This window comes from Mesocricetus auratus, unplaced genomic scaffold, assembly GCF_017639785.1.
Source record: "Mesocricetus auratus isolate SY011 unplaced genomic scaffold, BCM_Maur_2.0 Super-Scaffold_100676, whole genome shotgun sequence".
Taxonomy (NCBI): domain Eukaryota; kingdom Metazoa; phylum Chordata; class Mammalia; order Rodentia; family Cricetidae; genus Mesocricetus; species Mesocricetus auratus.
In genome coordinates this window covers 30,952,091-30,966,886 of record NW_024429266.1, presented here as the reverse complement: position 1 = coordinate 30,966,886, position 14,796 = coordinate 30,952,091, and the positions used below count along the sequence as shown (strand labels likewise).

General features: G+C 36.6%; 1 protein-coding gene across 2 annotated transcripts in view; it reads right to left on the bottom strand.

Annotated features, from left to right (window-relative positions):
* Rabgap1l (RAB GTPase activating protein 1 like) overlaps positions 1 to 14,796 on the bottom strand; it is a 508,921-nt gene that overhangs the window by 461,772 nt on the left and 32,353 nt on the right. For both annotated transcript variants that reach the window (XM_040737898.1, XM_040737899.1), the window contains exons 2-3: positions 2,978 to 3,157; positions 1,095 to 1,287 (exon numbers count right to left, since the gene is read on the bottom strand). In XM_040737898.1, the coding sequence (XP_040593832.1) occupies positions 1,095 to 1,287; positions 2,978 to 3,115 (331 nt within the window). In that variant the 5' untranslated portion in view covers positions 3,116 to 3,157. The remainder of the gene's footprint in view (positions 1 to 1,094; positions 1,288 to 2,977; positions 3,158 to 14,796) is intronic.

Below are 14,796 nucleotides of genomic sequence, written 5' to 3'. Positions count from 1 at the left end.
TCTCTACCTGCATGTAAAAAAGATAAAAAAATTCATTTTTAAAACTATAAATAATTTAAGTCATTGAGTTTATTTATGTAAGCTATATTTAAATTATTACATGCACATATGTGGTTATGTATTTCTGTCACCTTAAACATATGAAACAATAAACAAGGTCCTGTAGTAAAATCATGTGTCAGTGACTAGCAAACATCACACATAGGGAAGTTTATTGACATTTCTGCAACTAGATTTCTAAAAATGAGGGAATTTTTTTGAAAGAATATAAATATTCTACAAATTTGTGTAACAAATATTCATAACTATAGACTCTAACACGAAACAATGTGGATAAATGGATCAAAAATTATAGACAACAAAATCAGTAAATAAGACTTAAATAATTACAAATATGAATAAGGATTTTAATTTTTTTAACAAAGTAGAAAAATAAAAGGAATAAAATATTCTAAATCCGAGTAAAGTAAAATGAAATATTCTCTGGAAAGTTATTAAGCAGGAGATTTTTTTTCCTACAGAAGAAAAGTTGTTGCAGGAAATTCCTTCAGCTTCAGAAAAATGACACGTGAAGGAACTAACTGAAAGGACCCAAGAAAGACTCTACTCAACCTGGAGACAGTATGCAAATGTCTAACACTTTGTTAAGTAAATTCCAGGAATACAAGAGAATTAATGTGGAAAAGAAAGAGGGTTAACTGCCAAGAGGTTAAATGTATAAATGTCCATATTCAAGAATTTCAATGATTAGCCAGGCAGTGGTGGTGCATGCCTTTAATTCTAGCACTCAGGCAGTAGAGGGAGGTGGATCTCTGTGAGTTCAACATCAGCCTGGTCTACAGAGCGAGTTTCAGGACAGCCGGAGCTACATAGAGAAACCCTGTCTCAAACACAAGAACATAAAAGTCTTTCCTTGCCAACGTTCTCTGACTTTGTGGTGCACAGACATGTGGCATATGCCTGTATTGACACAGGGACATATACACACACAAATCATTTTGTCAACAGTAAAGACAATGCTAAACTAAAAATTTTCTAGTTTTTGTCTCTTTATTCCATTTCCTCATATCATCTTTAAGTATCTGGAACATTACCAGTATTAGATGGATCCAAAATTAGCTGAAGAGATGGCTTATTGGTTTGGCTGGCTGGAACATCTCCAAACGAGTAGTCTGAAATCTCACTGGAACCCTGACAGTCAACAAGTAGGCTGCTTTGTCCTTTCTCAGAATCTCTCAAAATCTCTTCCATGGCTTTTTCCAACTGTTCATCACCATTGGAAGCTATCTATAGGCAGAACAAGACAATTCTTTTTCAATCCTCTTAATTATAGGGCTTAATTCATTAAAAATACTGCATTTTGAGAAACTAAGATCTAGAAATTCAAATATATAGTCAGTAAAAACTGAGACTATATCCAGTGATACCTAATTTCACATATTCATAACACACGGAAATCCTGAATGATAAAATCAGCTGAATGAAGGGGGCTTATTAGTTCCACAAAAGGATTCTTCATAAAACATTGCAGGTACTTTCAAACTACATTTGATACAAGATCCTACTGACATAAGACCAGTGAGATGGCTCAGTGGGTAAAAGCAATTGCTACCTACAGTTCAGATTCCTTGTGGTCAAAGGAGAGAACCAACTGGAGAAAATTGTCTTTGGACCTCCACACAACATACTATATCACACACATGGTACACACACACAGAAAATCAGACCATCTTAATTTTATGTATCTTGAAAAGAAAATGTATGTGTAAATATGGTACATCCTAATTATCTTTTGAACAATTTCTTAGCATCATCCTATAAACATTCTTAATTTTTTAATAAATTCTTCATTACCTACCAGAGTGTTGCTAGTTTCTTAGTTATATTTCTTCTGAAAAATAGATGAGGTACAAGCCTAATATTTTAAGCACAATAATGCAAATACAGTTGTCAAAAAATAAGGCACTGAGATTGTCTGAATAGAACTTATATACTAGACATAATACAAGTATTTAATAATCTCTTTTACAATGTATTTCTGACTCACTGATGCATTCTGACGCCACACATAATATTAAGCACAGTCATGAACAAAATAGCAGTTGGTTATTTCCACTCCTGCTTAAAAAGAATGGTTACCAATTCCCATGCACATATGCCTGGGTTCTTGCTTCCTATTCTTTGACTTACAAAAGGCAATCCAAAATTTAATAGAGAGAGCGACAGACAGAGACAGATACAAAGACAGAGACAGAGACCGAGAGAAGGAAGTTATCCAAATGAAAATTCAACTGCCAAAAAGTAAGATATACACTTTTAAACTAATCAGTCAACTGTTAAACCATCAACCACACTCTCACTACCTAATTTAAAGCATAAAATCCGCCGGGCGTTGGTGGCGCACACCTTTAATCCCAGCACTCGGGAGGCAGAGGCAGGTGAATCTCTGTGAGTTCGAGACCAGCCTGGACTACCAAGTGAGTTCCAGGACAGCCTCCAAAGCCACAGAGAAACCCTGTCTCGAAAAAAACCAAAAAAATAAAAAAATAAAAAAAATAAAGCATAAAATCCATAACAGGAAAATCTTTCAACTAAAACTCAGAAGACAAATAAAACCGATCAAATAAATTTATGTAAGTTTTAACCAGTAAGTCTAATTCATGCATTACTTTTTCTATAATTTTTCTTCTATTTCTTCCTCCAAGAATTTCTTATTATAAGGTAAATAACCAAGAGAGAATTTTAAAAAACCTTTAAAGTGAAACCAAATAATTAGTCCCTGGATGATAAAGCATTAAATATTTTTATTATTATCAAAATCATCTAAAAGAATCAATCAAACACTGATTTTTATTATCCATATCTATACTTTAAGAAACCCTTCAGTTTTCATCCTCAGATGAGCTCCAAATAGTCAAAAAGGAAAAAGCAAATTAATGAAAAATAGTACCATATTAGAAAAAGAAAAAAACAATACCTTCAGTCGTGGCTTTCCATCATCCTTTGTAGAAGTATCATCTGTGTGCTGAGGAACCAGAACAAATTCTTCACTGTTCTCAGTGGCCACAGAATCAGATGACCCACTAACCTTCTGTAATGAAGCTCTGACCTCCATTTCAGTTCTGCAAACTTCTCTTCCCACATCCACCTGGCAAAGCTAGAGAATGGATAAAATGCAAAAATTGATTAAAAACAAACTAGTTTAAAAATGAAGTAAGAAAACTATATAATAAAATGGTTCATATGAAAAAGAATCCTGGCATTCAGACTGCCTACAAATTAGGAGGCTGTCTTCTTAGACTAGGTCACAAGGTAGAAATGCATTCTCTCCACTCTTAACTTTCAGACTAAAAGGATACTGTTACCTGAAAAGCAGCCTTACCTCAACCAAACAAACTCACTTCTACTTAACTATTTTGTTAAGAAATACTGGAGGTTTTATTCATTTGTTTCAACAAATAGAGAAAGAAAGTAAGCATGTAACTAGAAAATTCAGAAAGGGGGAGAGAGAGAGAGAGAGAGAGAGAGAGAGAGAGAGAGAGAGAGAGAGAGAGAGAGAGAGAGAGAGAGAGAGAGAGAGAGACGCATATAGTCTCAGCTACTCAGGTCTGAGATAGGAAACCTTTAAGCCCAGAAGTTCAACACAGCAAGAAAGGCAAACATAGCAAAATCCTGTCTTATAAAATACAGATGTAGACATTCAATTAATCAAATCCAAATGCTTTCAAAAAACTTGTCTCCTAAAGGTCAAGTACTATACTTTGAAAATATTTGGGAGATTACTGAAATTGACAAATTAATATAAAATTAAACATGGGGAGAGAACTTTAGTTGGAATGCAAAATGAAATTTAAAAAATAATTAAATAACTATTCCTTAAAAATTCAACACCCTAACACATGTGTCTTTCTTTTCCAGAGATATAAACACTCAAAAAAGAAAGCTTTCATACATAGTATTCCTATACCAAGTTAAGTTTCAATAATCAAATACAATGAAATTCCATTTTCTTGATAGATCTATAGTCTCACAGAAACTCAAAATGTCTAAATATTCATACACTCATTCATACAACTAATTTTGACTGAGGATATTATATAATACATAACAGACATTAAACCTAATCCTGGGTTACATGACTGAAGAAGGCTGGGCAGATAGGCGCTGTCCCAAAGCTTAAATACTAGACAATGGGAGAAAAGATTAGAGAGAGAAAGGGAGGGGGGAAGGGGAGAGGGTAAAAAGAGATGGGAGGAGGAGGGAGGAAGAAAGAGGGAGGGGAAAGGGAGAGAGAAGAGAGGAAGAGAGGGAAAGAGGGAGAGGCAAAGAGAGAGAAAGATCATTCCCAATCTAAAAGATATAAAGAAAGTAAAACAGCAAATGACAGAGGAAATGGTGCAGAGTATAAGAGTAACTTTAAGTTGGTAGAAAAGAGAACTCTTTGAGGGAAATACATGAGCTAAAACCTAAAAGACAAAAAAAAAAAAGGCACCTCAGATTAAACAACATGCACTGTGAATAAATGGGTAATGTGGCAAGGGCAGAATGGGCAGGCTGGCCTGAAGAGCACAAAACACAAGACCTTGCAATCCATGGACAGTTCATAAACAAAAATCCCCAGAAATGGTCTTTCAAATACATCACTTTTTGCTGCACATATAAATGTGGCTGCAATGCTCCCTTCTGCCATTAGGTGGCGCTAAAACCATTAATCTTGGGAAAAGAAAAAATTCAAGTTCATATTGCACATTTAAAATTTACTTTTCATCTTTTTCAAAAAAAAAATTCAAAATTCCCAAGAATGGCCAAACAAAAAAGAGTATATCCCAGCACTATCCATCATTTACTGCTGTTATATAAGTAAATCATTTTTCTTTGTAAAACCCTTCATTTATCTTGTGATTATTTTACTTTATATGTTCTGTGTTTATGAAACTCCAGCATGAGTTAGCAGTTCATGTCTTTTCGTCTTTTAAGCTGCACTTTGCTTCCTTACTTGCCAAAGCATCATAAAATCCAAGTATCACTCTTCAGGCAATCCTTCTCCAAGCCTCTGTTATATTTTTCTACTATCTGATTTCTAAATGGTGGAAGTTCTTTTCTCTTGCCACACTCATTGGAGGCACCATCTCACTGTGATGAATGAAGAGCTCCTATGTGTCTCTATGTTCACAGTCCTCCAGATTTCTATGCCAACACAAACGTTTCCTCTAAGTTCCTAACTTGGAATCCAAATCTCTTGTCATTTCCGAAGTTTTATCAGTGTCTTAAACCAACTGTAACCAAACAGAATTTCTTCTTTTTTTATTTCATGTGCATTGGTGTTTTGCCTGCATGTATGTCTGTGTGAGGGTGTCAGAGCCTCTGGGACTGGAGTTACAGACAGCTATGAGCTGCCATGTGATTGCTGAGAATTGAACTCAGGACCTCTGGAAGAGTAGTGCTCATAACCGCTGAGTCATTTCTGCAGCCCACCAAACAGAATTTCTAATGAACTTTCTATAATTGTTTCTTAGCCACATTTCTCATTTTAGTAACTAAGCCACTTTCTACCACCTTAAGCAAAGGAAACTAGATGTCATCCTTACTATCTCACTCCACATCAGCAGGTTATAGACAGTCCCTCCAAAATAAATCCCTCACTAGGTGGTGGTGGCACACACCTTTAATCCCTGCACTCAGGAGGCAGAGGCAGGCGGATCTCTGTGAGTTCAAGACCAACCTGGTCTACAAGAGCTAGTTCCAGGACAGCCTCCAAAACCACACAGAAACACTGTATCGAAAAACAGAACAAATAATAAATAAATAAATAAATACCTCAAACAGTATATATAAAAGCATACATAAAAATCAGATTCAACTAAAAACTTAAGACTAAAATCGTTTTTACTATAATTCAAATGGAACCCAGTTTATTTGCCATGCCTTACTAGGCACAATATACTCTCTCATTAGAACACCTTCATTCATGCATTCAACGCATACTCCATGAGTCCCTACTATGCACCAGAAACTATACTCATGAGTAAAATCATAACTGTCTGTCTTCCTAAAGCTCATTTAAGATACAATCTAGGAAAAACAAAAAAAAATCAAGATCACACCCTGATATAAGTACTACAAAAGGTGATAGACTGTATGAAAATGTAATAAGGAAACATTACTTTGTATGCTCATTAAAAATTAATGAATTTTAAAAGTAGGTTTTTTACATTGCTGTATTTCAGAGGCTCCATGTTTTTCCTTGCGGCTATGTAATGGTCTCAAAGTATGTAAAAATAAACTATCTCTCCATATATCACAAATTTAAGCTGTTTTATCATAATTTTAAACAGTAACAGCTAAAAACGCCTATCTTGAATTAATAATGCAGTAACAGATAATGGTCTGTTTTTTATCATTTACTACCACAAAATACAAATAAACCTATAAAAAGTTAAAATTTAACAAACAGAGGCACATAAACATTAACTGACCATACACAATACCATTTCAAGAGAAATGTATACAAATGTAAAGATTCAGTAACATAAGTGTGTAAAATGAACTGTAGCACACATTATAAGCCTGAACAATTTCAGTTGCCTCCTATTGGTATCATAATGACTTCTGTGAGTGTGAACTAATCATCTTCATGTGAGCCATTTGAGTCTGCAAGAAACTACAACATATGCTGTAGGAAGTGATCTCCCAACTTCTGTGCCAAGTGTCACACCAGAAGCTTCCTCCATGTGACCAAATGAAAGAGAAGGATCATAGTAAGAAAACAACATTCTATCCCAAACAGAGAAAGAGAAGGATGTCAGAAACTCACAGAGGTAACCATGGGACACCTGAAAAGTACAGGAAAAACAGGCAGGTGCTCACAGAAAAGAAGTCAAAATGAACTCAGCTCCCTGAAAGACGGAAAACAGGAAAATCCTCCAAAAAGTCAGCACCAGCATAAACAAAGAAATACAAGAGCCCACAAACTCAACAGATGCTCTTCAGTGCCCCAAGCACACAGCCACCAACCCACAGGAAGCCGCTCCACCACCTCATCTCCCCTTTCTCGTCCCCAACTCCACCCCCTGGGGTCTCCCCTTTTCCTTTTTACTAGATTTCTAACAGTAGTTTTGCTTCCTTGTAGTTTTAAAAATATTTTATTTACATATTTTTCATTATTGGACCATCCTTTTGCTTTTCTCTCTACTACACTTATAGTAATTGCTACTGTTGTTTTTTCCAAACAGTAAACCTCTTTTTATTTTTATTCCCCTTCTTACATTTTTCTAATTTTTTCTAAACATTCTTATTATTTAAAAAACCTTTTTTTCATTTTCATTTTCTTTTCTAACCTCTTGCTTTCTTTCACTCTAAAACATCCTTCTATTTTTTGTTTAACTTCTAATTTTTGTTTAACTTTGCTTCTCTATTTTTCTTTCCCTTCCTCCTTTCTTCATCTCATTCATTTCCTTCTTACACATCAGAAAACATTTTTCCTAGTTGGTTTTCATTGTAAACCTGACACACCTAGAATCATCTGAAAAGAGCCACTGACTGAGGAGTTACACAGAACTGACTGGCCTGTAGGCATGTCTGTGAGGGGCTGTCTTCATTGTTACTTGGTGTAGGAGAGTCCAGCCCACTGTGGGCCGTACTATACCTATGGAGATGATCCTGGGGCTGGATAAGGAAGCTAGCAAAGTAGGAACCAATCTATCAGTAAGCCAGCAAGCAGATTTTTTTTTCATGGATTCTCCTTCAATTTCTTACTTGAGTTCCTGCCTTGACTTCCCTCGATGACTTATTACCTAGAAATATAAGCCAAATAAATTCTTTCCTCTCCTAAGTTACTTTTTTGTCAGAATGTTTTTAATCTCAGCAACAGGGGAAAAAACACTATTCTACATTAGTATTCCATGGAGCTGTGGTCACTAATGATGTATAAGTGGCTTTAATGGACATTAAGTATATTTCTGTATCTTGTATGGTTTGACATTATGTTCTAATTGTTTGTTTCCTTCTCCCTAAGTGGTACTAAAGAACAAGGCCTCAACAGTAAGCTTCTCGGTGAGAAAGTTGCCAAGTAGAAAGAGATACTGAAGCCTACATATATGCAAATCACACAAAGGACATACAAAAAAAGTTCTAAAATAATTGAGCTACTGGATTCAAAGATACAAAAATGGGTAAAGGCTAAGTGAAGAGGTCAGAAATTTACTAGTAAAAATGATCAGTGACCTCAAAGAAGATACAAGCAAGCAGATGAATATAATTCAGGCCCTAGAAAACAAGCGACATGGAGCAGGGGTGGGGTGGGGTGGGGGTGGGGTGGGGAAAACTGAACCAAATGGATGAAAATACAAGCTATATAGATCAAATAAGAAACAGTAAAGCAACATCAAAAAAAAAATCAGCCAAGAAATTGAGATTTAATAGTATAGACGTAAAGAAATGTTAGAAGTGAAAACTCAAAGAATCAACTAAAAAGCACAGTGGAGACTTGCATGATAATAAAGCAGGAAATGGCAACTGCTGCAGAGCCTGACAACCAGCTAGATACAAAATACACAGAGTGAAAGGGGACATCCTGCCTGCTGTGCTCTGACTGCCACATGGACAAGGTTCAAAGAAATAATCTAAGAGCGCTAAAAAGAATAACAGTTATTATTGTTATTATAAGAAGAAGATGACAACACTGATGACAACAGTGGAAAGCATAAACCAATCAAGTCAATCACGCAGAAGAATAACACCAGGAATGGAGGACAGGATTGAAGAAATTCTACATTCAAGTATCAATAAAGAAAACTGAGAACTTTGACACCATGGAAGAGATGACAGAAAATTAATATTATCTCTTAAAAGTTTGGTAGAGACCTGGTTTCATGGCATTATACTAATACTAAAACTAGATTACAAGAAAACTATAGACCAATATATCAAGATTTTTAAAAATCCTCAATACACTAGAAAGCCATATCTAACAATGCACACAAACTATATACGAGGTATACAAACAAGATTGGTTCACCATTCAAAACCCATCAATGGAGGCTGATGAAATGTCTCTGTGAATAAATGATTGACATGCAAGCATTAGGACTGGAGTCTGGATCCTGATCCACTAAAGCCAGGCACAGCAATGTGCATCTATAATTGGTGTCCTGGAGGTCCAGACACAAGCAGATCCCTGCAGTTCAATGGCCAGCCAGACTAGAAAATTGATAAGCTCCAAGTTCATCAAGAGATTCTATGTCAAAAAATAACACGCGAAGTGACTAAGGAAAACATCCAGCTTCAACTTCTAGCCTCTACATGCACGTGCACCAAAGTGTACACACCCATCCCAATACTCACACCACATACACACACACACACACACACACACACACACAAAACACTGTCAACATAACCAAATGCAGCAAAAGATTGAAGAAAGTCATGGCTAGCTCAGCTAATAAGATATAACTGACAAAATTCGACACCCATTACTGAATACAATTCTCACCAAAACAGTAATTGAAGAGAACTTTCTCAATTTGATAAATTTTTTTTTTTAAAAAAAGCCTAGCAAAAGTTTAGATAATGCAAAGTTGCCCTCTTTTACATTCTGATTTAACACCCTAAGAAATAAAAGGCAGACAGACTGGAAACGAAGAAAGTAAACTGTTTTTACTCACATATCACCTGAATGCCAAAGCAAAAATCCGCAAAGAACCTACTTTAAAGGAGGGAGGGAAGAGGACCAGGCGTTGGTGGTGCACGCCTTTAATCCCAGCACTTGGGAGGCAGGGGCAGGCGGATCTCTGTGAGTTCGAGGCCAGCCTGGTCTACCAAGTAAGTTCCAGGACAGGCTCCAAGACAATACAGAGAAACCCTGTCTCGAAAAAAACAAACAAACAAACAAAAAAAAAAAAAAACAAAAAGGAGGAAAGGGAAGGGAGGGAGGGAGGGAAGGAAGGAAGGAAGGAAGGAAGGAAGGAAGGAAGGAAGGAAGGAAGGAAGGAAGGAAGAGGAGGCAGAGACAGGCAGATCTCTGTAAGTTCAAGGCCATGGTCTACAGACCTAGTTCCAGGACAGCCGGGGATACACAAGGAAACCTTGTCTCGAAAAATAATTGATGATGATCATCATCATCAGCCTTGTAGAACTAATGACAAATACAGAAAGACTGCAAGACTCACATAAAAAAGCAAATGTCTTCCCTACATACAATTAGAATATGAAATTCATAAGACAACACTGGTTGAGGAGATGGCACAGTCAGTAAAATGCTTGTCCCACAAGCAGCAAGATCTAAATGTGATCTCCACAAACCCACACAAACCCAGAGATAAGGCTCAAACATCATGCATCTGTACTTCCAACACTGTGGAGGCAGAGAGAGGGAGATTCCTGGAGCTTACAGAGCCAGGCAGTATATAGCAAATCAATGAGCTCCAGGTTCAATGAGGCTCAATGTCTCAAAAAATAGGTGGAAGCTAAACATGGTGGCAAACATCTTTAATACTAGGATTCAGGACGCAGAGCCAAGAAGATCTCTGAGTTCAAGTCCAGTCTGGTCTACAGAGTGAGTTCCAGGATAGTCAGAGCTACACAGAGAAACATTGTCTCAAACAAAACAAAAGTAGCCCAGTGGTGGTGGTGCACGCCTTTATTCCCAGCACTGGGAGGCAGAGGTGGGCAGCCAGTCTGGTCTATAGAGCGCCACAGAGAGAGATCCTACCTTGAAAGGCAAACAAACAAAAAAACAAATATATATATAAATTTAATTAGGTAGAAAGGGATTGAGGGAAACACACAACACTGACCTCTGGCCTCAAGATACAAACACATGTACAGAGAGAGAGGGAGAGGGAGAGGGAGAGGGAGAGGGAGAGGGAGAGGGAGAGGGAGAGGGAGAGAGGTATAATCTGAAAAAAAACATGCACAGGATCTATATATGGAAACTTAAAAAACACCAAGAGAAAAAAATTTAACTATGTATGGTGTATACATATATGTGTGTGTGTGTGCATGCATGCCACCATGCACATGCAGAAATCAAAGGACAACTTGTAGAAGTTGGTTCTCTTCATCAGGTGGGTCCTGAGACCAAACTCAGGTTGCCAGGATTGGTGGCAAGTACCTTCACCCGCTAAGCCATCTCACTGGGAAGAAATTTTCAAATAAATAAATAGCTGATTCTCACTGAGTACTAAACTATAAGACAGACCACTCAACTATCTGTAGTAGGGCAAGGACTGTGTCTACTTTTACTTTTTTCACCAACACATCTTTAGCACAATGACAAAAAGCAACATGGCCTGGTGGGGAGGGTGGGGGAGGAGGGGAAGGAGAGGGAGCTGGGATTGACATGTGAAACAAGCTTGTTTCTAATTTAAAGAAAAAAAGGGGAAAAAAGCAACAAGAGCTCAATAAATATTTCTTTAATGGATAAATGAGTTGTTTTGAATATAGAAGGATAGACTCCAGAATCAGGTAGAAAGTTGTATTAAATTATTTATTTATTTATTTATTTATTTAACTTTTTTTATGTGCTTTGGTGTGAAGGTATCAGATCCCCCTGGAATTGGAGCTACAGACAGTTGTGAGCTGCCATGTGGATGCTGGGAACTGAGCCAGGTTCCTCTTGAAGTACAGTCAGTGCTCTTAGCCCGAGCCACCTCTCCAGGCTCGGGATTAAATTATTTCTAAATTAAATTATTCTTAACATTCTCATTCTATGTAATATGTAGCTAGTTCCTTACCTGCATTCCAATAATCCTTCTCAAATATAATTTACTTCCTACTATTTCACAGCAGTTTCTTGAACCAAAATATTAACTTTCTATTTATGGCAAGCTATTTTGGACCAAGACCAGTTGGGAAGTTATTGAAGGTCTTTTAAATAATATGGAGTTCACAGTTTTGTAAACTCAAGATGAATACATCCAGTTTCAACAGGCATATCCAAGAAAGCAGCACTAATAAACGAATCAATTATAAAAGGAATTTCATAATGTTATAAAAAAATCAGAATATAAATTCTACCAAAGGGTTTTTATGTCTCTTTACAAGGTATTATAATCTAGACATAACATTTTCATTTTCTAGGCATCTTAAAGATACACAAAAATAAAATGCTGCAAACATTCTGGTGTGACAATATACATGAATGTGCATACATGCATGAGTGTGTTTCACTCCCATTCTCTACTTTTCTAATCCTAAAAGAACTCAAATATTGTGACTATACTGACTCATGTAAAAACACATCTACACCACCCACTCTCCATGCACCAATAGCAATTCTACAAATTCTACTAGGTCAAACAACTTTCAATTTTTACTTTAATTCAACACTATTTTTGTTCAATGAGCAATGATGATACCCGAATCCATATCACACATGAATGCTTAGAGCTAAAATTTTCACATACATACTAGAAACAGTAAAACAACATTCAACAAAATCTATTTTCTTCCCAAAATAATTGAGTACTGCCAAAAGTATGAAATTGTGGTGCATACAACCTAATTTCCTTCTTGCCAAATGTGGTTAAGCTTCTTATGTTGTTAAATTTTGCATTGCACCCATTCATTTTCAAGCGTCTCTTAAATGAAAATAGAAACAAAAAAAACTAAGTGTGAGTCAAAATCATATACCAGGAGAACTATTTGGCATAAGCATCAGAATGACTACAGAATACCCCTACAACTGTGGAAAAGAAAACAGTTTTCATTCATAAGTAAGTGGACATGAATGATATAGGACATTTGCCAACCAAAATCCTTGTCTTTTAAAGACTGAGTCAGTCCAGAAAAAAACTACCATGACCTATTTATTAAATAATCCATACACTGCTTTAGAAGTTCCCAGGCAAGAGCTGCACCAACTTACATCCAAGTATATCTCTGACCCTGACAGAAGATAAAAATCATTTATTAATCATTTTACTCTAGTGAATATCTATTTTTATTTGTTCAGCAATAACAAACCTTTCTATCTAAGGATAAGCCTTCATTCAAATCAAACCATATGGTTTTTATAAAAAATATACTATAATATCAGCACTCAGAAGGCAGGAGTTCCGGGCCACCATCACCTGTTGAGGGTGGTTAAAGGTCATGGGAATATTTCTATCCCTCCCCCTAACTTTTTGTGTGCTTCAAAATTTGCCAGTTTTTAAAAAGATAAAATCAGGGTAATAATAATAAAGAAAAGTAGTTTAACCACCCCCAACATGAACACACACATGAGGCTGAAGAGATGGCTTAGCAATTAAGAGCATGGGCTGCTTCTCCAGAGGACTGGATCTGACCCTCAGCACACACAAGGCAGCTCACACCTATCCATAACTCTAGTCCCTGATGACCTGAGGGACCTGATGCATGCTCTGGCCTCCACAAGCAACAGAACACATATAGTATATAGACATTCAGGCAGACAAGACACTCATATACATAAAATAAATGTAAGACGAAAAAAAGAATATATTCTCTTTAGCCTCTAGAACATTATATGGAATCTAAATAAACAATGAAAGGACAAAAATATATATCAAAATTAAAGAATAGTTTCAGGGCTGGTGAGATGGATCAGAGGTTAAGAGCACTGACAGCTCTTCCAGAGGTCCTGAGTTCAATTCCCAGCAACCACATGGTGGCTCATAACCATCTATAAATGGAATCTGATGCCCTCTTCTCGCCTGCACACATACATGCTGACAGAGCACTCATACCTAAAAAAAATACATAAATAAATAAAATTTAAAGAACGGTTTCTGAATTATCAGAATAATGGGTGGCTATTAAGAAATAAAGACTGAAACAGATACTTCCTTCTGAGGCAAACAAAAGTGGTATGTAAAATGATGACCTTCATGTAGCTATAATAGGACAAGAGAAGATATTTATCCAAATAAGCAAAGGCACAGGGAATAAAGCATTGGACAGGCAAGCTGGATCCCAGAACCCATGTAAAAGTGGAAGAGAACCAACTCCACAAAGTTTGTTATCTGACAGACACATTCGTTCCCCACCTCCCTAATAAAATTTTATCTTCAGTACAACAGTACTTAAGAGGCACAGGCAGAATGGATTATAAGCCCAAGGTCAGCCTGGGCTATATGAAACCCTGGTTCCAAAATAGTAGTATTTAGCTATTGTTATTTTCTTTCTTAGAAAGATAGGAAGAAATAATGACTATTTCTAATAGCAGCATGAGGAAGAACTAAATATAATTAAAGGAAGACAAAGCATGAAAAAGAGACTAATAAATTTAACTCCAGAAAAATTTAAAACTTCTGCACATCAAATTGTAAAGAACAAAATTGAAAAACAAAAGTATTGAAACATTTACATATGACAAATTGGTAGTATCCTGATTATGTAATATGCTATTAATAATGATGGGGGATGTCCTTCTATATGCTGTGAATGGATGTTTCTCTTAATAGCTGACAAGTAAAGCTGTTTTGGCCAACAGACAGGCAGGATGTAGCCAGGCAGGAAGTATAGGTGGGGCTACCAAACTAGGAGAATGCTGGGAACAGGAACAGAGAGAGTGAGTAGCAAAGGAGATGCCATGTAGCTGAGAGGTAGAAAGAGACCTGGGTTTCTTCGGTAAACCAAGATCATGAGGAGATACATAGATTAATAGATAGGGGTTAATAATTAAGAGAGAGCTAGCCAGTAAGAAGCCTGAGTCATTGGCCAAACAGTTTATAAATTAATATAAGCCTCTATGTGTTCATTTGGGACTAAACAGCTGCAGGACCAGTGGGACAGAAGATTCTGGCCATAAACAGTAAAAAGAGTAACAGTCCA